The sequence below is a fragment of the Biomphalaria glabrata genome, chromosome 9 (genome assembly GCF_947242115.1).
Source record: "Biomphalaria glabrata chromosome 9, xgBioGlab47.1, whole genome shotgun sequence".
Lineage (NCBI taxonomy): Eukaryota > Metazoa > Mollusca > Gastropoda > Planorbidae > Biomphalaria > Biomphalaria glabrata.
In genome coordinates this window covers 9055698-9081489 of record NC_074719.1, presented here as the reverse complement: position 1 = coordinate 9081489, position 25792 = coordinate 9055698, and the positions used below count along the sequence as shown (strand labels likewise).

The 25792-nt window shown below is 35.7% G+C and overlaps 1 protein-coding gene across 2 annotated transcripts; it reads right to left on the bottom strand.

Annotated features, from left to right (window-relative positions):
* Nucleotides 1–2307: 2307 nt before the first annotated feature.
* LOC106079435 (uncharacterized) lies at nucleotides 2308–25792 on the bottom strand. Of its 2 annotated transcripts, none has more exons than XM_056041533.1 (6): nucleotides 25681–25792; nucleotides 20084–20353; nucleotides 15347–15722; nucleotides 13235–13340; nucleotides 10754–11380; nucleotides 2308–4960 (listed from the first exon to the last, which is right to left on the bottom strand). In XM_056041533.1, exons 2-6 carry the CDS (start codon nucleotides 20333–20335, stop codon nucleotides 4879–4881), a joined length of 1443 nt encoding a protein of 480 aa, XP_055897508.1. In that variant the 5' UTR covers nucleotides 20336–20353; nucleotides 25681–25792; the 3' UTR covers nucleotides 2308–4878. The 2 variants fall into 2 exon arrangements, with proteins under 2 accessions (XP_055897508.1, XP_055897507.1); XM_056041532.1 differs by having other exon boundaries at nucleotides 25498–25763.

Below are 25792 nucleotides of genomic sequence, written 5' to 3'. Positions count from 1 at the left end.
CCCTTTTTACAATCCCCCACTCTGCCGCGACCCCCCTCCCCACACACACATAAAGCAACAGAAGAATAGACAATAACAATCCACATTTTCTATGGTCTTAGGCGACCCCTGGCAAAACGTCAATCGACCCCCAAGGGGTTCGCGACCAACAGGTTGAGAACCCCTGGATTAGACACTACCGAAAGGTCACGCAAGCGCCGAACATAAGTAGGAGGTGATTCTTTCGTTCCTTTTTGAATAAAGTTGTATGCATGTTTTTTGTTTTCTTTTAAATTAGGATCCAGAAGGTGTGTTTAGGTGTGCTTCTACTTGATCTGAACACCGCTTGCTTATTAGAAGAGTCTAAGTTTAGGTTTATTAACAATACTTTTATTTATAAAGCAAAAAAAAAATGATAGCTCAAGTCACTGTGAGAGCATTACGAGTCAGTAATTAGTTGTTACTAATACTTGAGCGCGCCATGGAGATGACGTAGGCTCAATGATGCCATCTTTCAAGAGTTTGGCGACCTCTGAATTGATGAATTGAGCGTCATTTGCAGAATAACGTCTGGATTTTGTAGCCATAGGTCGACACTCTTAAAGCATATTTTGGAAAAGAGGAGCGGGTTCGACGTTAGCAGCTGTCATTCCATTTAAGACCATTGTTGGTTTAGGCCCCTGAAAAGTGATCTTTACACTCTCATGTTTGTTCAAGGAAGTCATGGCCTAAAATAACATCCTCACAGAGGTTGTCAAGTATGTGTAGCTTGAAGTCTTTATAAGTGGAGACTTTACTCTTAATGTCAGCATTAACATGGCCTCGAGTATAACCAGTTAGGTTCGTGTTGGCCATAGATATACGTTTCGATAGTGAATAGTTCTAAATCTATACTTTCTGATAGCCAATGCAGAAATGTAACTGTCCGAACTACCTGTATCGATGATGACATCAAGTGTAATGTTGTTAACTTGTATTTTCAGTACAGCACGAGATAGAGAAAACGAAGAGGCGGCTGTTATTGTATACGCCGCTGAATCAGAGTTAGATCTGTAAACTGTAGAAAGTTTTGATTTGCATACCTTTTTGTAGTGTCCCTTTTTACAGCATTTAGTGCAGGTTGCATCTTTAGCGGGGCATTTGCTACGAGAGTGGATAGCACCTCCACAAAAGTAGCACTTGCCTTGAGCCGCAGCTATGGTAACGGGTGCCGAATCAATCCTGTCCTCTACAGTCAGATATCAATTCATACACACCATGTAAGATAAAGTTACATAGTAGATCGAACTTCTCACCTTCTGGCACATCTAGTTTTAATGCAAATTTTCGAATGTGTGAAGCCAGTGCTTCCAGATCCTTTAAGCGTCTGAATCATTCGGATCCACCAACAATCCATACTTGAAGCTTGAAGCACGATTAATCCACAAGATTCTTGTTCAATAATTTGTAGTAACCTAATAAAATACTACAGAAAAACATGTATTGATTCTAGGCTTTATTGAACCAGAATGACAAAACAGTTCACGATAACACATTACACACACACAAGCTGACCTGGATACCAAGACATTCTGACACACAAGAACAGATCAGTTCACAACACACAAGAAACATAAATACACAACAGAGGTGAAGAACACGGTTAAATGAAGTCATCCCTTGCCACCTTGAGTATGAATTGTCTTTCCATTGATGTTTCTGATACTATTAGGTCGTTTTTCTTTCACTTCTTACAAAGCTTCTATCAACTCACTCTGTCTGTGTGTCTCTCAGTCCAAACGTTTGTACACCTTATTTCTCCGACACCCTATCTCGGATCAAGCTGAATTTTAGCATAATTATTTTTTTTACAACACAAGAATAAAATAAAAATTAACCAATTATTATTATTATAGCTTTTCTATAGCGTTACTTTCATGCTTATAGCATGCTCAGAGCGCTTTTGGTCCAATCTCTTTTGTGGACCAGTGGGGTGGAGGGGCTCAGTAAACACAACTCTGCCCGAGTCGGGTGTCGAACCTCGAGCCCCCATTTAGGTAGCCAAGCCAAGCCAAGTTCAAGCGCACTTAGCCTCTCGACCACGCTTCATATATAAGCTAATTAACTATTGGTAATTAATTAATTTGTTTGGTATCTCAGGCTATGTAAACACAAACATAAAAGGAGCCATAAATTACAATACAATCTTCCCAAGCCCGGGTGAGAAAGGAGGAGGGTTTGGCGTGGGGCTAGGGACCCCACCCTGAAAAACCACAATTGATACAGAAAAGGCATTCTAGATCTATTACCAACTTAATTGCATGACTAATCCAAACTAATTGATACAAGTACGCTTAATATAATTTTACTCTCTGAATAGAATTAAAAAAAAATTAAACTTCTTTTTAAACAAAAATGATTGTAACTTTACAAAGATTGAAATAAGATATAAATTTAGTAATAACAAAATTATACGATTATTATACAAAATCTAATTCAAAACAAGGTTACAAAGACAGTTTGTGTGAAACACAAACTCAAAATCGGCCCCTGAATTGGTCCACCTAGAGTCTTCACCAGGATTGGAACACGGGACTTCCAGTTCCAAGTGCTTCACCCCTCAGCCACAGCATCTCCATATATTCATTAAGCGTACACTTATATTTTTAAAAATAATAATTATTAACCTTATCCATACATTCAAAATAAATAACATGTTACATTGTAATAAAGAAAAACTAAAAAAAAAAATATTCTTCTTCTAACAAAATTAGATAAATTGGCAACACGAAAGAAAATAATTCTTGACCTACTTTAAACTACAATTGTATACAAATGACAACAATTCAAGTCTTAACGACTTTCCCATAGCAAATAAAAATTAAATCTCCATTGTCATTTGTCATACAAGTTTTAGATATAAATCTAGATTCAAGATCTAAGTCTAGAAATAGATCTAAGTCTCTAAGTCTTGATCTAGTCAATCTAGATTTAGATCTAAGTCTATATCTAAGTCAAGATCTAGATCTAGAATCTTGATATATAATATACTATATCTAGACTAGAACTCGTTTTATAAGTATATTTTAAATATGTTGATCTGGGCTCTATTTAGTCCTATTTAGACTGTCAAGTGTATGCCCCTATAAAAAAAACCCACCTCTTTAACTGTTTCACATTCCTTGATAAAATGAAAAACCTTGAATTATCACATGACTTATATTTGTATCAACTATGACCTAACATACCTTGGTTTCTCAAAAGAAAAGCATAGCCAAAAAAAAAAAAAGCTCCCTATAGCCTACTTGATCATATCCTGTATACACAATCATACTTTCATTATCAATCAAATTCATTTTAATTAATAATGTTTTCTTGTTAGTTTATCTTGTTTTTTTTTTTGTTAGTTTATCTTGTTAGTTTATCAATATAATCCTTTGGGTATTCAATAACACTGATTCATAGTATTTGACGTTTAAAAATTCCCACAGCTCAAGAAGGTAAGAGGCTCATTAAGTCTAATTCAGACCTTATTTTTTAAATGGAATTATAATAGAAATATTTTTTGGTTTTAAGGGGTCCTGTGTTCAAACAAAATCCAATTTAAAAAAGTATAAAGTAAAAGATGTTAATACTAATACGAGAGGAGGATATAAATATGATAAAAATTGTGTGCCAATATGTTGAATAAATAATTTTAATTGTAATAAATAGGAAGACAATTATAACATTTTGGCCAAAGACCTATATCTTTTAGTCTAGATATAGAATAGCTAAAAGTCCAAGCAGGCCAACACATCAGGAGTAGATCCAGATATAGAATAGCTAAAAGTCCAAGCAGGCCAACACATCAGGAGTAGATCTAGATATAGAATAGCTAAAAGTCCAAGCAGGCCAACACATCAGGAGTAGATCTAGATATAGAATAGCTAAAAGTCCAAGCAGGCCAACACATCAGGAGTAGATCTAGATATAGAATAGCTAAAAGTCCAAGCAGGCCAACACATCAGGAGTAGATCCAGATATAGAATAGCTAAAAGTCCAAGCAGGCCAACACATCAGGAGTAGATCTAGATATAGAATAGCTAAAAGTCCATGCAGGCCAACACATCAGGCGTAGATCCAGATATAGAATAGCTAAAAGTCCAAGCAGGCCAACACATCAGGAGTAGATCTAGATATAGAATAGCTAAAAGTCCAAGCAGGCCAACACATCAGGAGTAGATCTAGATATAGAATAGCTAAAAGTCCATGCAGGCCAACACATCAGGCGTAGATCTAGATAGATATATAAGCAAAATCTAATCTAGATCTGGAAGAACATTGAATCATAATGGCACTGTTATCTGTGTAGATCTTCTATTTAGATTTCAAACACATTTTCTATTTTTTTTTATTCCACCTACACTTCTTCAAACTAATAACTTTTATCTCTGAGAGTTTTATAGTCTTATTTTATTAAATATTACTTAAGATCGAAAAAAAAATTGAGGAATCCATTTTTCAATAAATGAGTTAACTTTAAAATATTTGACTTATATGTAAAATCTTAGTATCTTCGGGCTTAGAATCAAGAGTTCTTTGCGAAAAAAAAAAAGAGCTATGTAACAGTTTTGATAAATCAGTTTTCCTTCCATATTATAAGCTTGATCTAAATAGTTGAGTTTGATCTAAATAGAAATCATGTTAAGATGATGGACAATTTCTTCATGAACTATTGGATCTAGGGTGGTCGTCTCATGTACTTTAATTTTTTTTCATTATCAATTAGGTACACTTGAAAATCCCTGAAACCCATAAATCTTGCAAGTCGATTAGCAGCATCCCTGTTTGGTTCGATCGGGCCCGCAGAGTCCTTAAAATAATTGAGAAGCTTATTGACATATTCCGAATGACACTCAGGTTTCTGAAACATGGTGCTTATTTGTGCACCTTTTGGTCTGACCGTAATAACTCCAAAGCGATTTCCATCAGTAGTGTAGGTCTTTCTTCCAGTTCCGTCCTATTAAAGAAATAAATATAACAACATTGATGCAATTAAACAATAAATGCAAGTCATTTTATTTTACAACTTTAAGTATCAGATATAAATTATTTTTAACAACTCTATTCAAGTCATAACGTCATGAAACATCTACACATTCTAAAAAACGGCTCTAAAGATTTTTTTTATCGAAATTAAATAGTTGATGCATATCGCTGAAAAAAAAAAAGATTTACTGGCTTGTTGGGAAAATACGGTGAAACTTTAGTTTGACTTATAATTTTTCAAAGTAAAATAAAAAGAATTAAAAATTCAATTTATAAATTAGTATAATGGATAATTTTGCCGGGATATCGAGCTGACGGTGTCAGAGTACAAGTTCGATTCTCGGCTTGAGCAAAATCAAAATATGTTCTAAAATATTGTATAATGGAGGTATTGTCTTTTATATTGTTAAAAATAATTTCCTTCTTCCTTGTTCTGTAAAGTAGAGATAGGAAGAGAGGGGAAAAAGAAAGCTAAATATATAGAAAACATTTCAATGAAGTATATCCTTTTACTTATTTTGTTTTATAGCTCACCTTTTATGTTATAGCAAGCTCAATGTACATAAGTGTCAATGCTAGCTCACCTTTTATGTTATAGCAAGCTCAATGTACACAAGTGTCAATACTAGCTCACCTTTTATGTTATAGCAAGCTCAATGTACACTAGTGTCAATGCTAGCTCACCTTTTATGTTATAGCAAGCTCAATGCACACAAGTGTCAATGCTAGCTCACCTTTTATGCTATAGCAAGCTCAATGTACACTAGTGTCAATGCTAGCTCACCTTTTATGTTATAGCAAGCTCAATGTACACAAGTGTCAATGCTAGCTCACCTTTTATGTTATAGCAAGCTCAATGCACACAAGTGTCAATGCTAGCTCACCTTTTATGTTATAGCAAGCTCAATGTTCACTAGTGTCAATGCTAGCTCACCTTTTATGCCATAGCAAGCTCAATGTACACTAGTGTCAATGCTAGCTCACCTTTTATGTTATAGCAAGCTCAATGTACACAAGTGTCAATGCTAGATTTACTTAAATACAGCATAAGCTATTGATTAAGATGACGGAGAAATTAGAGAGCCCCTACAATTTTCCCCTATGAATAGTTGTCCCATATATGCTATGGCTGATCAATTTTCCAAGGTAAATTTTGCTAATTTAAATTCACTGTGGAATGAATATACATAAGAAACATGGTTGGTACAGGTATTGCAAGCAGTGGCAACACTAGGGGAAGGAATGCTGGGAGTTCCGGCCGCCGCAGACGAATGTGAAAATCATACACATTTGCAAATAAGACAAGTAAAAAAAAAGAAAAAGTATTATAAAACAGTCAAATTAATTTAATCTAACAACATGGGGACGCAAACATTGCGAATTGGTTAAAACGTATGTTAATTTATGTAATTTATGTAATACTAGCCAGATATTACCCGCGACACGCGTGTCTTAAATTTCGTAACACTAATGTCAATAATGTTAGAATTATATAGACATGGTTAGGAAAGTTGTGAATGATGGAGACTAATTATGGTGCTAATCTACATTATCCCGTTGGTCGTTAGAAAGGCTTTTATCCAACAACCAGTATTGGTCATGGGGCTCTTCACCCTTGTCCTGTCTGAGAGCTCCGAACGGTAGACGACCATGTTGATTGAAAGGGCAAAATCGATCCGTGCCGTGTACACAGCGCACCGTCCCCGTTCCTGGGCCCCACTCGCTATAAGTGGCTGAGAACAGAGCTAACTGCGGGGAGCTTGTCTCATATTCCAATAATGTAAACGTCACTGTTCCGTGCAAGGACCGCCACTCCAGCCACGGGTCTCTGATGACGGCCCCCTTTGTGGGACGGCGTGGCGGACTTTTTGGACTGGGTTCCGGGCGAGTGATCACCAGAATGGCCGAGCGATATTCCGACCGGTTCTAGAAGGCCAACAGGGACCCTATATGAAGAGCAAAGGTACAGAGTCGAGCGAATGACAACTCTCCGATCTACGATTCAGTACGACGGCTCAGTACAAGTCCGGGACGAGACGGAGAGACCAGTGCAAGAGTTGATACGGCGGTACGGCTATTAACAGAGAAATATTTGTACAGTCTTGTGTTACGTGCTGCCAATTGTACAGCATTGGCAGTTTTTTTATTTGACATTAAACTATTACTTTATTTGGAGCCCTGAGTTGTCAAGTTCTTTAACTTGGTGGTGTTGTGAGGTCCAGTTGCAGAGAGCCTGAATAGGGAGATTCGTTACAATATATATATATATATTTATATATTGCAATCACACGTTTTTATTTCAACTAAGGCACCACTTCGGCTTCACTGGCATAGAGGAAGTAGATGGCAGCAAAATGTTTACTAATAGAGACAGTTGAAGAACTCTCACAAAGACCACGGGACATACATTTGAGACCCAAAGAAAAGCCCTTATTGAAGACAGATGATGAAAAAAAAACTCATATAGAACGCCGGCGAACAACGGCTTTGTCTACACGAAATGCGGACAAATATGTAGGCCGCAACTCGGTTTTTGTAATCATGTGAAACACTGCACTCATCCTATAATTTCTGAATTGAAGACATTGTCATTTTGAAATACACTTTAATAGTATGTCAGTTTAACCCTTTAAATATACGAAAATCAAATTTTCCATTGACATATCTTGGCTGGACCTATTAAGAGCATCGTATCTTCAAATGGTTAATTTCTTTTCAAGCCTAAATCTTTCTGTTGCATCTTCTTTTATGGAGAAATAAAAAGTGGGTTATGGTTCTTGCGCTGCTTTTGAAGCTCAACCAAGTAAATCTTAATTTAGCTCGAGGTTAGCAGTAGATGTCACAACACCTTACAGGATTTCGGAGGATTAAGGCGGGAAGGGTTTGAACCCGGGCCTTTCGAGACCACATATCTAGAGACAATACCACGCGACCAGGCAGCCGCACTATATCCATTAACAAATGTGACTTATCATTTTGTAAACGTTTTGACTTATGCATGTTTGTTTATTAAGAGGTACGTTTTTATTTTTTTTTTAAATGCTATCCAATATTTGAAATAAACTCGGTGTAGGTATAGTCTTCAGTTTTTTCGCTTTTATCAGCGTCAAGAGAAGATGTGTCAACCAAATAACCCTTACCCATTTTTTTAAAGTTATCTTTTAAATTTCTTAGCTTTTAAGTATACTAAATCAATTTTAATACGCTCCAAAATGTCTTTTGGAAAAAAGGAATCCATTGATGTAGGCCATTATCCAATGCGCTTGATAGAACTGGCACACATTACCATGATCTCAGGTGGATTTGACTTGTAGATGGCGTAAATGTCATCTGTTTCTGTGGCCTAGTTTACCGTAAGTAAACTAGATTTATACAATCACTTAAGCATGATTTTTTTCCCTAGTGGGGATAAATGGGTCGGGGTTAAACCCGTTTTCGAGAATCACCTCCATCCACCAAGGTTTTAGGATTTCAAAGTTTCCACAAAGTTACGAGATGAATAGAGGTATTTCAACAAAATATTTTTAATCTCTTGTAGCAGGCCTGTTGCTGTCAGAATAAGATTTCAACTGAACTCTCTTTTTGGCCATTTGACGTTCGCAAAATGTCTAATTTTTTAAGTCCTTTTAAATTGTGTTTTTACATTTTAAAAAATGTGATATGAAAGAATAGGCCTTAACGACATTGTCAAAACAACCGTTTTATACCTTGAAAAAACCGAGACTCAAACCAGAGACCCTGTGAAATAGGTGAACAAGGGTGTGGCTAGGTAGGGGCTGGGCTAACTGGGGCGGTAATTTGCCTACGGCCGAATGACTCTGGACCAGAGGAATGTTTTTAGACATTTCTATGGTCTAGACTTTGGTGGTTAAATTCGCCTGTGCGTTGCTGCCAAATGTGTTGTCATTTCTTGGGTTCAGTGTTTCGAGCCTTGTTAGACGCATTCCCTTATCTTCGTCACATTCACTTTATAACTTTCTATCATTGACAAACTTGGTCGCTGTTGCTACTTCTAATATGTATGCATTATTAATTTGTCTCATTACTTCGCTTCACATTTAGATTTACGTTTTGAGCCTGTATGACGTAGTGGATTTTTTTTCCCTTGACGTCATTCAGAAAGATTTAATTAGAAAAAAAGTTATGAGGACGCGTGAAAAAAAAATGTTTATTAATCCTTAACAACACTCTCGTATTTAAAAAAAAAAGACATTTTTAGTCTAAATTTCTTATGTATCGTCAGTGTATAAATTTTCATACTGGCTAATGACTCTGGACCAGAAGAATGTTTTTTAGACTTTTCTATGATCTAGAGCAGTGATTCCCAAATTGGTCTATATAGACCCCCAGGGGCCTACAAAGACTTCCAATGGGTCTACAAAAGTGAAAAAAATAAATTGGGGGTTATGAGATGTCCTTGGGGGTCTACGATATTGAATCTCATGTAAGCAGATCGTGATTTTAATTGTCACACCCCGTATAACTATTTCATAAACTTATAAATGTTTTGTACCTAAGTTATAAATATTTATCCTGCTATTCAAATGTAAAATTGTTGTATTTAATTTCGATACTTACTTAAATAGCTTAATTTTAAATTCATTTCACTAGTGTTTATCAAAAATAAATCTAGATTTTACATCGTTGATTATTTATTTTCCTGTCAAATAAGCGGTTATCTGATTGTCTTTTTATGACCATATGAAATCAATTAGCCTGGAGGATTATTATAGACCAGGGGTTCTCAACCTGTGGATCACGACCCCCTTGGGGGTCGATTGACCATTAGCCATTGGTCGCCTAAGACCATCGAAAATATGGATTGTTATTGTCTACTCTTAAATTGCCGTATGTGTATGGGGGGGGGGCCGCGGCAGAGTGGGGGATTGTAAAAAGGGTCGCCGAGCTTAAAAGGTTGAGAACCGCTGTTATAGACGATGCCATCCTGATAATAAGATAAAAGTGTGAACAAATTTCGAAAACTCAAAGATAATAAACCCACAAAATCTCTCTTCAACATCTTATAGAGAAGATGGTGGTATATGAGCTTCTTACAAGATCTCTTTACTTAGAGCAAAATATGGAGAACACTATAGATAAAACATTAATTTTATCAGCCATAGAGCTTTAAAAAAAAAAACATTTCCAGTGTGTTTGGTTATTCCAGCAATATATATTAATTGTTATTTTAATTGGTTTAAATTTGAATATTATCAATAAAAAGATAAATCTCTATTACATAAAATGTTGCTTTAAATTACTTTTTCATTCTTCGACTCACTACAGTTAGAAATTAGTTAAAATAATGGAGTTGATGAATTTGCAAAAAACGCAATATAAGTTTAGCAGGGGTCTACCGAAAAACAGAAAACATGGCAAGGGGTCTACGGAACAAAAACGTTTGGGAACCACTGATCTAGAGGGGTCTTCGAAGTAAATTTAGACGTAATTCAGAATATTTTTTATATATTATTAATCGTGGGTCGCCTCATGATTTTGTGTAACACAAGCTCTGTTTGTTAGATTTAGTTTCGTTTGTGACTTAGCGTAATGAAATTTTTAAAAGTGTTTTTAATCACAGTTTATTTTCATGTGAAATTAGTAACTAATTAAATACGTGTATTAAAGCCTTAAATTAAAACTATTATTCAGAATGAATGTCCCTTCTAGAATAATTCTTTTCTCGAGGAGTTTTTTTCAAAAAAATAGTAGCAACTGGGGTTTATAGTGTCAGTGTATGTTCTATTATCTCTTAGAAAAATACCTGTTAGGGTTTATGTTGCTAACATTGCCCTCAGCGTCAGACGTACGCCCTTTACTTCCTCCTATGTCGATTTTGTCATTTGGATTCACGGATTTGAAAAATGTGTTCGAATCCATTCTGTGAACAGTTCGAATGATATTTGACGTGTCTTTGATGCCTTCGTCTCCACGATTTCTGTCCATGAAGTTATACATTATTTCTTTGGTTGCCTCATCAGACAAATCGTCCATGTATTTGTTCAAATGCATCTCCGTAGCTTGGTGTATGATGCTCATGGCCACCTCCGGCTGCATCAAAGTGTTGGAGAAGAAGAACACTCTGATGGAAAACTGCATAACTTCCAGCGGAGTGAGCTTGTCTTTCGACGCTTTGTCAATTAAGTTTTCAAGTCCCATTCCAAGCATGGCACTGCACACACTGGATGTTGTCAAGTTCAAGAAAGTAGCAAACGACCTCATCGATCTACTAAAAATAGGACATTGTTTGGCCCCAAATATTAACCTAGTGTTAATTAAAGAAGAAGTGAAACTCAGCGGTGCCGCAGCGATCCCCAACCAAAGCGTCATACTTTCAAAATCAGCAAGACTTTCTCCATGCGTGTCTTTGTCAAACAGTCGAGTGGCTCCTCTGAAATAAACAAAAAATGTCTTAACTCTATCAAATATGAAATTATCTAAGACTGCTTTATTGATCCTTACGGAAATTTGTTGTGATTACAAGGACTCGTTTCTCATATAAAGACAACACAACAGAAAAATACACATAAATACAACAGACAACATAAAGAGTTCATTCAGCGACTACACACAGGTATCTTGGTGCATTTCATGTTCCCTGATCAATGAGTGGCGGTGATAGAGTCTGACCGAGTGAGGTACGAACGAGTTTTTGTACCGCTCCGTTCTTGTTTTGATTGACAGCAGTCGCCCACTTCGCGACGACCTGGCGTAGTTCTGATGGAGCGGGTGGCCGTTGTCTTCCAAGATTTTTTCGATTTTTCTTAGGCACGTTTGTTCAAAAAGTTCCTTTAAATGTGGTAATGTTGTGAGTGTAATTTTTGATGCTTTTTTAATGATGTTTTCTAGACGTTGCAACAGTTTAGATGAGGCGTTGCCTTGCCAACAACTTATTCCGTATGTTAGCAGATTTTGTACTGTCGCGCCGTAAAATGTCTCAAGGATCTTCTTGTTTAATTTAAAACTGTTGAGTTTGTATAGAAAAAAGAGTCGCTGGGCTGTTTTCTTTGTCAGAGTTCCAAGGTGGTCTTCCCATGAAAGCTTGTTGTTGATGATAATGCCTAGATATTTATATGCCTTTACTTGTTCTATAGATGTAGTGTTTATTTGCAGTTCACGTATAGTTTGTTTTTTCTTTCTAAAATCTATTATAAGTTCTTTAGTTTTTGTTACATTCAGTTCTAGAAAGTTGTCGGTGCACCAGTTTGTAAACTCTTCTATCGAGCTTCGATACTGAGTTTCGTCTCCTGAAATAAGACCGACTATGGCAGTATCATCAGCGAATTTAATGAGTTTAACTGAGTCATAGATGCTTCTTATGTCATTAGTGTAAAGAGTGTATAGCACAGGAGAAAGTACACAACCTTGTGGAGCACCCGTACATAGTACTCGAGTTGACGATTTGGTGTTGTTGACTTTAACATACTGGGGCCGTTGGGTTAAAAAGTTTAGAACCCATGCTTGCAAGTAAGGGCTTACATTTAAGTTACTCAGTTTGTTTATCATTAGATGTGGCTGTATGGTATTGAAAGCCGAGGAGAAATCTACGAAGAGGACTCGTGCATATGTTTTGGGTATATCGAGATGCTTATAAAGCTGGTCCAAAAGCAATAGAATGGCATCCTCAGTTCCTCTAGCTGCTTTGTATGCAAATTGGTGAGGGTCTAGGCTGTTATTGACTTTTGCTACAAGTTGTTTAAGAATATATTTTTCAAAACATTTCATAACAATAGGTGTTAGTGCTACTGGGCGGAAATCATTTAAGCAATCTATTTTTGGTTTCTTAGGCACTGGTATGATTTCTGAAGTTTTCCAGATGTTTGGAATTACGCACGTTTGCAATGACTGGTTAAAGATATGAAAGAAGATAGAAGAAATTTGCTCCGCACATAGCTTGATCAGCTTGCCACTAATTTTGTCCGGTCCACAAGCTTTTGTTACGTCTACTCTCTTAAATAACAATGTCACTTCATCCTCCGTTACAAAATTGACGTAGGGCTCTTGTTTTCCTTTGGACAGAGTGTTGAAAAGTTCTTTGTGTAGTTCAACAAAATCTTCTTTGTCAAAACGAGAATAGAAATAATTTAGTTCGTTGGCGAATTTCTCATCATCAGCCACTAAAACTAGCTTTCTTATTAAATTATAATATGATTGTATTATTTAACATACAAAAATAACATTTAACCCTTTAATTCTACAAGTAGACTAAAATAAACAAAGAAAGAAAAGAAAATTAAAGCCTCACCTAACAGCACCATAACCAGCAGAAGTAGCGCCTGTTACGGCAGCAGTTATAATCACAGCAGGCGCCAGTGGGGTGAAGAGAGAAGCTATTCCCACTATACCAGATGCTAAAATTGAAAATGAAATTGGGTTAGAGTTACAAGCCATAAGAATGGTTAAGAATTTTATTTTTTCTTTGTACAATGTATTTTAATATATAATTGAATTTTAAATCAGCAAATAGCGAGGTAATATTGCTGGAAATAGCAACAAAAGAAAAGGCTAATTATACTTTTATAATTGTAAAGGTCACATGTTTCTGTGGCCTACGGTTTACAAGGGTTTCATGTGGCCAGCACAACGACCAACCGCCTTTACTTTTCCCCAACTAATGTCAGGTACCCATTAGAGCTGGGTGGACTCAGAGGAAGCAAAAGATTTCAAAATTTAAAATCCCAGTCTTCACCAGGATTCAAACCCGTCCCCTAATTCGGAAACCTAGCGCTTTACCGCTCAGCCACCACGCCTCCTGTCTCGGGCGATGGCATATGAAGAACTTTCTTGTTTCATCTACCAAATTAAACTGGTGGAAGTGTATAACCTGCTATTTAATCGAGCTCTAACAACAACCGCAGCTCCACAAGGCGTAATACATTGAGCCAGATGACTGTACTCTTCACTCTTGTTACATGTATCACATCGAAAGACAGCTGGCAAGGATTTCTCCTCCCGGGAAAAACATTTAACATATTCTATGCCTTAACTAAATATAATAATGATAAACAATTAAGTGCAAATAAAAAAAAATTAATCACGACAAATGTGCCATAGAATATTTCACACTTTTATAGTGTAAAGAATTGCAAGCCTATAATAAAGTGTACATGCTCGGCTATCAACTTCAGATTAGCCAATTCTAGTTTAATACAATAACGACTTATCCTTACAATTGTACTTCAGTCGAAGCACTACTTCTTAAGCTGCTACTATGAATTTAATTGATTTGAAGGTGTCAAATTTGGCAACTTAGAATCCAGAGGGGTGCACTTATATAAAAGGCCATTAATAAGCCTGGGCTATTTCAATAGGCCTACATACAAAATTAACTTATCTTTACAACTGTACTTCACAACTTTCTTATCCGTCAATTAGAAGTGGGGACGCAGCTACTTTTTAAAAAATTCTTCGTGTTGTTTCACGTGATATTGAGAAATAATTTTAGACTATGGCCGGGCGTTCTATAACATGTTTCAAACTATAATCACTCTGAACACTCTTTTGGGGCAGTCTTTATTTTATTTGGATTTATGTGTTGTTTTTTTTTTACTTGTTAAAGCTGTGTAATGTACTAGTTTAGAGAGTAGGTTAGTTTTGTTAGTTAATTATATTGTGTATAGTTTTAGCGACGGTAAAAGTAGTGACGTAGTAAGACAGACTAATGACGTGGTAGACTTAGGCGAACAAGAGACCAACATGGCGTTATGTTAGAAGTAGGTTGTGTTTTGAATAGTAGTTGAATTGTAATTAGATATAGCGACGTTTTAGGAAGACTGGACGGATTTCCCAGTGGTTAATAAAGTATTTTATAGAACTGAATGTTGTTATCAAGTATATCTATTTTGTAATGTTCTGTGGCTAATGTTAAGTAATTATTGATATATAGTCGAAGTTAGATTAGATTAGCCCACAACATTATTTTGGCGACCCCGAGGCCAGAACGAACGCCACGCCATTATTTTGACGACCCAGAGAAGGGATCAAAGAACGCCAGAACACTGTCTAAAGTAAGCCAGAAATTTGTAGCAGTTGAACTAGAGTTCGTGGAACATTAAGAAGTCGACAGTTTTACTTCGCTGTCAAGTAAGTCATTCGTCGTGAAGTAGGCCTACAGTATTTTGAGCGGCGCTCGTTATTAACTTTGAAAGGTCATCGAAGCTGACCGTTAGAATCACTTTGTCAGTTAGACAGTGATGTATAGAAGACGTCATTCTTCTAAATTACTAGTCTAGATCCACTAGATCTACACACGAGTGAATAATTGATACATAGTCGAAGTCAGATTAGATTAGCCCACAACAGCTGTTTAAGTGCTAAAAAATTAGCATATTTTGTTGTTTTAAAGACGAAAACTTACCAATAGATGTTATTGCTGTGATAGTGTCTGTACTGCCAATTATCTTTGATGAAATAAGACTTGCTGGTGAAACTCCAAACTCCACATCAGGATCACAGTCATAATCAAATGTATAATCATTACCTCCACTGCATGTAAAGAAACCTCGTGTAGGATAGCAGTACTCAAGCTCAGGGAGACGGTTGCTAGACTTCCAGTCGTCCCAGTTTTTGTAAGTCCGGCCGTCGGGATCCACAAAATTTCTCAAATCTCGACCATCTTTATCCTTGCCGACAAATACCGAAAACAGAGGAAGAGTATATTGTTTTTTGTCGTCCTTGCAGTATATAAAGATGAACCCAATAAGTATTTCAGTGGATTTTGATTCCTTGTGGACCTTAAAAAGCAAAAAGTATTTGAGCTATATAAATATGTATCAAGTAAGTCTTAATTTTACGTTATTGTACTCAAATAAACAGCAGGCACAACTTTTGTTTGTACTTGGGAATGAAGAAACTTTCAGGTGAAAGTGAACAATTACGGCCCTGCCTACTACCCAGTTGTACAATTTTAAACATATACTTTGGATATTAACCATTAAACATAAATAATTCGAAATAAGCTTTAATAAAAACTTAATTTTAACTTTTTTTATAAGGACCACGTGACGACGTAGGCACTGTCAGGTCTTAGTTGAATTAATTACTAAGTATTAAGTTGTAATGTGAATTACAATGTGTGTATATGTTATAATTACTTTATAACTTATATTATTTTTAGGCCCAAGTTCAGCTCACAGACACACCATACACACCCAGTTATACATAAACTAATAAATATTAATTTAATACAAGGATATTTTTACAATGATAGGATATATAAATAATGATAATAATAAACAGGGGTCAAGATAATCCAAGAATATATCCAAGGCAAACGCTAAGTCTGTCCAGTAACATAAGCACAAGGGGAATTCAAGCCCTCACAAAATACCGCTTGGCTCTACAGCGCAAGATGGCGTGTAAGAAACAGACGATCAAGAAGAAAAGATTTACGTCATAAAAAACATTTATGACGAAGCGACAAGGGGAGAGCAGCTACTACACAAGAAAATAAAATAGCGCGAATGACGTCATCACCTATTGATGAAATCGGCGCTATTTAAATGTGAACTAATTTTATTATACAACTAATTCAATAGTTGCGACAGGCACTATGTAAGAGTTGAAAATTAATGTATTTCTTCAGTACATTAAAAATAACCTTAGATGCGTGAGTGTACAGTTCAATGAATTACAAGTCCTTTATTTAACATGCACTGTCACAAATGGTTGATACAGAATAACTAAATCCAATCTTGACATAACACAATAACTAGCTTTATTACAGAATGGGTCACAGTCTAGTTAGTCACTAAAGATTATATTATCCATTTAAGGGACTACAATTAACTAACTAAAAGTCTAATTAAATAACCTCGAACCTACTAACAGTGTCGTCTCTTAAATGTCGCGTCTAAGGTCCGTCTACTAAAGTGCGTCATTAAATAACACTAGCGTAGTTTCGTGCATATAATCCGTGGGTTATAGAAGTTTTTACACACCAATGGCAGATGTGCGAGGTAAACAAAGGTACATGTTTTACATAATTTATTTTACTTATAAATATAACGAAAAATATGGATTTACCGGTGGGTTTCTAAATACTTTCTATAGTTTACTGTGTGGTTGTGAAATGTACATAGGAAAGCTTTACAAACATCTTATTCTAAACCTAAAGACAATAAATGGTACGATGGTGGTACTTTATCTACCGCTTTGCACATGCCGGCTATAAGTATATATTGTTGTAACTCTCTAAGGCAGGCACTCAACGAAAGACAGGTTGACAAGAGTAAACGATTATTTTATTATGATAAATGCAAATGAAGCATCGACAAATGGTACGGGTAATAGTAACTAGTTAGACTTGGACTTCTGCTATAAAGTCACAGGGAGTAATATGTCTAGGTTCTAAGAGTCCTACTTTATACCAGAGCACAGAACAGACCACCGACACACTTCCCAGTGTCGCTCCAGGTCTCCCAAACAGTTTCCTAGTATCACACAGGACAGCACTCAGCACCAGACTTCATACTCCCATGACTTCTAGCCGGCTTCCCAACAGTCCTTCTTGTTTACGTTCACTAGTGCGCTGGTGCGCACCTCAAGCACTGGTGCAAGGCTGGGTTATAACAATATATATATATATATTTTGCAATTTGTGCGGGGTATACGCATATTCGGGTTATATGTGTATGTATGCAGGATATATGCGTGAAAATACAGTTATTGTTTAATAATTGTATAGCTTATGAATAACATTATATGAAATCACATAGACCTATTGAGCAATGAGAATTTTTTAGTATAGTAAGTTTGCCTCAAAAGTAGCATTTAAAATTATACAACACAAAGTTATAACTATTAAAGTTCTATTTTTTTTTAAATTGGGGAACTTAAAAATAGCATTTCACACTGTGAGTCCGGCGATTATTCGAAAAAAATGTAAAGTTTAACCTTTACAATGAGGAGTAGAGTGCCTAGTTAACTTTACTGTCAACCCGAAAACTGAGAATGGACTTTACTGTCAGATCCATAAGATAAGATAAGATAACATAATTTTATTGATCCAATCAAATAAAAATTCAGTTTGACTACAATTGACAGCATCAGCGTAACTTCTGTACAATAACAGTGTAGATGAAAAATTCGAGCTTCATTCAAACACGAAACACATAAACATTCACAACCAGCGCTTTATGAATAAGACTTCTATGTACTTCTCGATGACGACAGCTGATCTTGTAACACTCTGACCGAAAGAGGGATAAAGGAGTTTTTAAATCTTTCTGTTTTAGTCCTAATGGAAAGGAGACGACCACTTTGTTCAGATCTTATGTAACAGTGGTTTAATGGGTGCAGGTTGTCTTTAAGAATTAAGAGTGTTTTGGATATGCACCTTTCTTGTAAACGCTCTTCAAGAGATGGTAGCTGTATTTGAGTGATATACGATGCTTTTTTAATTAGTCTATTTAGTCTATGTCTTTGTGCCAGTGAAGTATTACCATACCAGCAGGTGATGGAAAAGTTAATTAGACTACTGATGGTTGTTTTATTAAAAAGTGTAATAATTGTTTTGTCGATGTTAAATTTTCTTAGCTTTCTGAGATAGAAGAGTCGCTGGTAAATTTTTGTGTATAGGTTTTGACAATGTTCACTCCATTTCAGTTTGTTGTTGATAATTGTTCCTAGATATTTATATTCTTGCACTTGTTCTATGGTTTGATTGTTCATCTGAATTTCTGTAATATGGCCTTTATGTTTCCTAAAGTCAATAATCATTTCTTTAGTTTTCTGAACATTTAAAATTAGAAAGTTATCTATACAGCATTGGTAAAAAGTGTTAATTGTTGAAAGGTAGAGATTTTCGTCACCTGCAATAAGGCGAATGATTGCTGTGTCGTCAGCAAATTTTATGATGGGAGTGTCAGCTGATAGGCTCTGAATGTCATTTGTGTATATGGTATACAATACTTGTGACAGGAAGCACCCCTGCGGCGCTCCAGTGCTTAGTTCTCTCGTGCCTGACACATGCCCGTTCACTTTTACATATTGTGGGCGTTTAATAAGAAAGTTTAGAATCTAAGCTTGTATGTTTTTGCTAACGTTCAGTTCAGATAGTTTTTGTATCATGCAATGTGGTTGCATGGTGTTGACTGCGGATGAAAAATCTACGAATAATACTATGGCGTAGTGTCTCTGAGTATCAAGATGATGGTATAGACGATTCAGCATAAATAGTATTGCATCTTCTGTACTTCTTGACGGTTTGTAAGCAAACTGGTGTGGGTCAAGACGTGTTTCGACTACTTTCAGTAGATGTTTTAAAATCTTTTTCTCCAATCACTTCATTGGAATTGATGTAAGTGCTACGGGACGTAGTTCGTTGTTGGAAGCAATGATCTTCTTTTTGGGTACTGGAATTATTTCAGATGTCTTCCAAATGGAAGGTATTTTGTGCGTTTGCCAGGGCGTGTTAAATATAGCACAAAAGATATAAGCCAGTTGTTCCGCACATAGCTTTATAAGTTTTCCACTTAATTTGTCAAGTCCTGAGGCTTTGGCGGTGTTTAATTGTTTAAATATTTTAGTCACTTCTTGTTTATTGAACATTTCTTGAGACTGGATTATATTGCTGTTTTCAAATGATGCCAATAAATCACCGTGGTCTTTCTCGAAGTTGTGGCAGTCAAATCGGCTGTAGAAATCATTTCATTCATTGACAAATTTGTTATTGTCAGCGACGCACATTGGTTCGCGCTTGGGTAAGTAGCCAGTAATTTGTTTCAAGCCACTCCAACAAGCTTTAGAGTTATTTTTCTTGAAAGAGCTTTTAATTTTTTTCCTTGAATCTCTCTTGAATGTCTATCCGCAATCCTAGACTTGGCTTCAATAGAGACTGCCGAACTGAGATTTTCGAGATAAAATACAGGTATTTTTATATTTTGTAGATGTATTTTTTTTTATGGAGAATGAGTTCTCTTTATTACTAAATGGTGTACTTAGGTTCACAAAAAACAAAAACTCTAGGAATCTGTTACTTATTAAATTCATTGGGTGCCAAAGTTATAAATTCTTGTAAACCTTTAAACACGGAAAAAATTATCCTAAAAGAAATCAATTTTTAAGTTTAATAGAATTATTAAATTAACAATACCTTATATATTGCATCTAATATTCTCTGTGCATCCTTTCTCTGCTTGTCCGTGTAAGCCATCTCAATTTTTTCAGCGTAATTAGTTGGTTGACCATGCATGACATAGCAAATCTTTGCCCTTACAATATCATTGTCCGTAGATTTGTCAAACTTGTGCCACTGAGTTCCAAAAAACAGCTGATAATAAGTCTTCAGAACCTCTTTAGCTGCTTCTTTCCAATCCTTATCACTGTTTGGCCCTTGGAATGCCATTTTTGTTAAGTATTTTTCCTAAAAAACACACAATCAAGAATTAGCTAAACGAAAATGTATAGAAATTTTATAACTGCAATATGCAGACCTCATTATAATGTCCATACGTTATGTGTTCTTTGTTTAATGGATCTAAGATTTTAGGTAGAGCGTTAAAGCATTGTGGTCATTGTCAGGGGGAGGATGGTGAGAATGAATATGTTAATTTATTGATATTTTGGTATGATAGTTAAATCCCTTTGTTTATGTACTCCCAGGGCCAGGTCATGAATGTGAACAGTCTGCTCGTGTTATGGACTAAATGGTCAGTCTTCCTTGAATTGAATGTGTGAAAGAGTGTGTTAGTTAGTGGGGTCTTGTTCCCGGTTCAGGAAGTTTGGACGGTTGCTTCCTGGACAGGTGTTTATGTATTTATATTTCGTGAGAGTTGGTGTCATTGTGTGCTTTATTAAGTATTAAAATTATTATTGTTTTCATGGATATCTGGAGTTTGAGATGAAGTGTATTTAGTAATAATTAATTGTAAGTAATCAAGTAGCCCCTAACGAGCAAAACAAGAAAGTAACCCGACATTTGGGGCCTCGTCCGGCCAGTATATGAGTGTCTTTGACACGCACGAATGAACTATTTTTTTCGCCAGTAAGAGCGTGAAGTTTAGCAAGTTTTTTTTTTCTACAATTGCAAGTTATTGAAGGTGACTGTACTAACAGTCTAATTGAAGCCTAAGTTTGTTCATCTACTATTTTAAATTGTAACCAGTCAGTCTACACGTTATTATTTAAGTAAAGCAAGTCTACAAGAACTCTACGAAAGGTTATTGAAATAATCACTGGCCGGAGCTTGCAATTTTTTATTGGTTTACCTAACTTCACCCTGACCTCTACACAAGCTATCAGCACTGTTGATGAAATGTTATATGGTGGGAAGAGTTGTGCCCATGCATAAGGGACAATACTCTGGTAGCCAAGATGGCTGATTAAAGTTGCTTGTTATGATCTGATAGTGTTTTTATTTCAAGTTTGTTTATATTCAAGTATCTATCGTAACATGGTGGCAGCGGTGTACACATCTAATAAAGGTAAATGATAACCTAGAAAAACGTAAAGAAAATAGCTAAAATAGCAACTGCTTACAGGTATTTCCCAGTACCGTAACCGCTATTGCAAACAGGCAATATGGCGGCCAATTGGAAAAGATTCAGAAGAGACTGGGATAACTATGAAAAGGCCACGAAACTCACAACAGAGACAGAAGATATACGTGTAGCAACACTAATGACCATAATTGGAAGTGAGGCAGCAGACGTGTTTGATTCATTTGGAAAGGGGCAGGAGAAAAAGATAAATGAAGTTTTGAAGAGTTCTATGTTGGGAGAACCAACGAAACATATGAGAGATATATCTTCAATACGAGAAGACAAGAGGAGGACGAGAGAATTGACTTGTACATAAATGCCCTGAAGAAACTGGCAAGCAGCTGCAATTTTGATAAACATGAAGAGAGTCTGGTTAGGGACCGAATTATCTTAGGGGTTAGAAGTGAACACTTAATGATGAAACTGTTGCAAGACGATAAACTAACCATACAGAAATGCATAGATGTGTGTAGGATATATGAAAGATCACAAAGGCAAATGAAGGATATCAGAGAAGGATGAAACGAACTTTTGGACAACTCAACAATTGAAAGAAACTCAACATCTAAGTCAGGCCCAAAATACAGAAAGGAATATCAACAGAGTGACAAGGGGCCAAGACAAAGTAAAACTTGTACATTTTTCAAGGGTGACCATTAATACATAAAGGGAAAATGTCCGGCCTGGGGAAAATTGTGTCACATTTGTGGAGGCAGGAATCATTTCGCCTCAGTCTGCAAAAAGAAAATATACAGCATTACTAAAGCAAAGACCCAGAGCAACATAGACTCAGACACAGAAGAAAAAGAAGTTACACTCCAAACTGAATGGGTAATGGCAATGAATGGCCCCAAAAAGCATAGGATGACGGCCGTCATGATGATCAACAACCAAAGAGTCAGATTTCAAGTGGACAGTGCCGCCGACGTCAATACCATAAACGAAAAATATGTGCCCAGACCAGATAGTACCGACGTCCCAGAGATTAACAATGTGGAATAAGACGGTAATGGAGCCAAAAGGAAAAGCTACGTTGGTAACCACCAATCTAAAGACCAATGAGAAATTCAATGTTGAGTATGTGGTAGTACCAAATGATCTAACATGCCTGCTAGGATTATCAACACTGAGGAAGATGAAACTCATTCACATAAATGAAAACCGATTTATTGCCAAAGTGGAAGCCACAGGAAACAAACATCAAAACACACTCGGTGACTTGGGCGTGGCTACATTGAAAATAGACAAAACAGTGAGGCCCAAAGTCCTACCATGTAGAAGAATTTCGATAGCATTAAAAGAGAAAGTCAGAGCTGAACTAAACTCATTAGTTCAACGAGGAATTCTGGAAAGAATAACTGAGCCCATTGAGTGGGTTAGCCAAATTGCATTGGTAGGAAAATCAGATGGCAGGATTAGAATCTGCATTGATCCTCAACCCTTGAACAAGGCACTACTGAGGGAGCCTTACAACCTAACAACACTAGAAGACATTTAGGCTGAAATGGGTAACGCCAAGTCGACATTCAGGAATTGTGTAATTGTGTTGTTAAGACTTTGCCTTTAAGCCCTCATTTCATCTTATATATAAATATGTTGATTTTGAATACCTTTTGATATTTTGACATGTTTGTATATAGTGTTTATAGTGTTCACCCTACTCTCTCCATACTTGTTGAGAAATGAAACAATATATTTCAATAAGTAGATTTATTGTAATGCGGAATTTGTATTTACTTATATCATATATGAGCGTGTCATTTCAAACCCTGAAATAACTTTTTATTCTAATAAACGCTGAATTTAAGAAATACGCAAAACTGGCCAAGGAATTACGAATAATGTATAGCAATACGAATCAATGGATCGTCTTCTGTACCTACTATTAATAGCTTATCTTATTGATTTCAGTTAACAGGCAAAAAAAATATTTACATTAGATCTATTTGTTAATGTTTGTATATCTTTAATTACATTTTATTCTATTCTTGTTTATGAATGTCAATTCTTTTGTCATGTAAATAAAAATAAATATATGAAATATTGTTAATTTCATAATTTTAAAATTATTATTTGATGAATAAAGTGGAAAAAAAGGATAAAATGACCGAGGGATGAAATGACCAGGGGATGAAGTGACCGGGGATAAGTAAACTCTTGTGGTAGTTTCTTTTGTTCCCACATTATCTGGTAGATTTCAGTTAGTTTAGCTGTCAGCTCGGTACTGCCAAGTGAGTATATTTCAGCAGGGATGGAGTCTAGTCCCGGTGCCTTACCAGTTGAGAGGTTGGATATGGCAGTCATTACTTCATTTAGCAGGGGAGGGTCAGCGAGTGAATGGTTTATTGGGACATGTTCCAGGCGTGCGATGGCTTCGGCACTAATGCTTGATGGACAGTTAAGGATGTTACTGAAGTGTTCAGCCCAGCAAACAAGTATGTCCTCCTTGTCTGTGAGAAGTTTGTTTCCGTCAGCACTGAATGGGGGGATGAGCCAATTTGCTGAGGACCATAAAAAGCTTTGATTGAATTGTAAAACATTTTTGCATTTTTACTGTCAGCATAGGACTGGATTTCTTCTGCTTTTTTTTGTTATACCATGACTCCTTCAGATTTCGCTGGACCTCTCCTTTGGCATTAGTGTAGAGTTCTCTGCTTTGGGTCAAGCTGGATTACTCAGAAAGGCCTTAAAGCAATGTTGCTTGTGAGTTAAAAGCTGTTCAATTTTCACATTGTTTTCGTCAAACAAATCTTGGTACTTGCGTTTGATCTAAAATGATCAAAATTAGTATTTTCATGTGTCGGATGTATCAGAGTTCAAGAATTAAGATTATTACATCATAGTCCTAACGGGACGGAGAGGGATGGCTGCTGGCAGGGTTTGAACCTGAGCACCAAGACGACCGTCCATAGTGCATACCATACAATGGGCAGCCATCTAGATAATAATAATAATAATCTTTATTGTCCGTACGGAAATTTGTCTTACAATTTGTGCATTACACCAAACAAAAAACATTATAACTATAAGAAACCAAAGTGTACATTCAAACCAGACTCACTGGCTTAGATCTGTATGCTGTGTATGCCTTATTTGGTGGATATTTTTTTTTGAAAAAAAAAGAGTAAAAAAAAGGAGCCCTGATTAATAGTGAAAACACATAAAACAAATGAAATACTCGCCGAAATGGAAAAGGACAGAATATTCTACGATGCTGTGATAGAGAAGTTGGCAAAAAGTGCAGATGAAACATCACTGTCAAATAGGCCTTTAAATTTAAAAAAGTGGCCTTAGCTTGATTATATAATAGGCCTACTGTACTTTTGTTTCTCTAATTTCCTATTTCAACATCATAGAACGCTTGTTGTAGTTACAAAATTTTCTGATATTTTCACATCAATCGATATCTTATAATCAAAATAATAAACAGAAAATGAATCATTTGTCGCTTGTTTATATAACTATTTAGGTATCATATATTTGACATTTAAGAGAAGCTGATTTTAAAGAAAATTACAAAGCTAATTTCTATGTGAAAGATAATTGAATTCTGCACTTTTTCCTATTACTCCTTTCATTTTGATCAAAACGGTGCATTAAGATTTTGTGGTGTTTCAAAGGCCATGCTTTAGACTTTAGATTTTCTTTTTCTATACAAAAAATAGTACAATGTTATAAAAAAGAAATATGTAATGTGAAAGATAATATTTATATTGATATTGATAAAAAGATTTTAATATTAATTAAACATTACAGGCAACACTAAGCAATACTATTTCATTACTAATTCATGTATTACAAGCTAGAAATGTAGGCCTACTTTGTTTATGTCTGTGTGTGTATTTGTGTGTATGTATTGAGTAAAAAACAAGAATAATAAAATTGTTTTAAACTATATATCTTTTAATAAGAAAATATATTTATTATGTATGTGATATACATGTTTATCTCAGATTTTCAGAATGAAATTGTAAATGTTGGATCTTTGACATTAAACATGAAATAAGATAACATTACTACTACTTACTTTTTCTATAATATTAGTACATAGACCAACTCTTTCTACATTTGAACAAAGTAAAAGATAAATACAAACTTGATTTGTTTCATCAAACTTTTGTAAGAATAAGATTTTTTTTTCTTTAATTTTATATTGCGCAAAACTTTTATTCTACACTAACTGAATGAATACAATAATGAAATTACTAGCCTGCTATAATAAAAACAGCGTTATTTCAAACAACTTTATTCTTGGAACATTTTTTGACGACTCTTGCTATGTATAAACAATATGGTAAGTAAAGGCTTCAATATTTTTTAAA

Excerpts from the sequence above, each read along its gene's own strand:
- LOC106079435 (XM_056041533.1), bottom strand. The coding sequence starts at position 20,335 with ATGGCATTCCAAGGGCCAAACAGTGATAAGGATTGGAAAGAAGCAGCT. Across the intron at positions 13,341-15,346 it reads CACAGCAATAACATCTATTG|CATCTGGTATAGTGGGAATA; the intron begins GTAAGTTTTCGT and ends TTTCAATTTTAG. Across the intron at positions 4,961-10,753 it reads AGCAACATAAACCCTAACAG|GACGGAACTGGAAGAAAGAC; the intron begins GTATTTTTCTAA and ends TTTCTTTAATAG.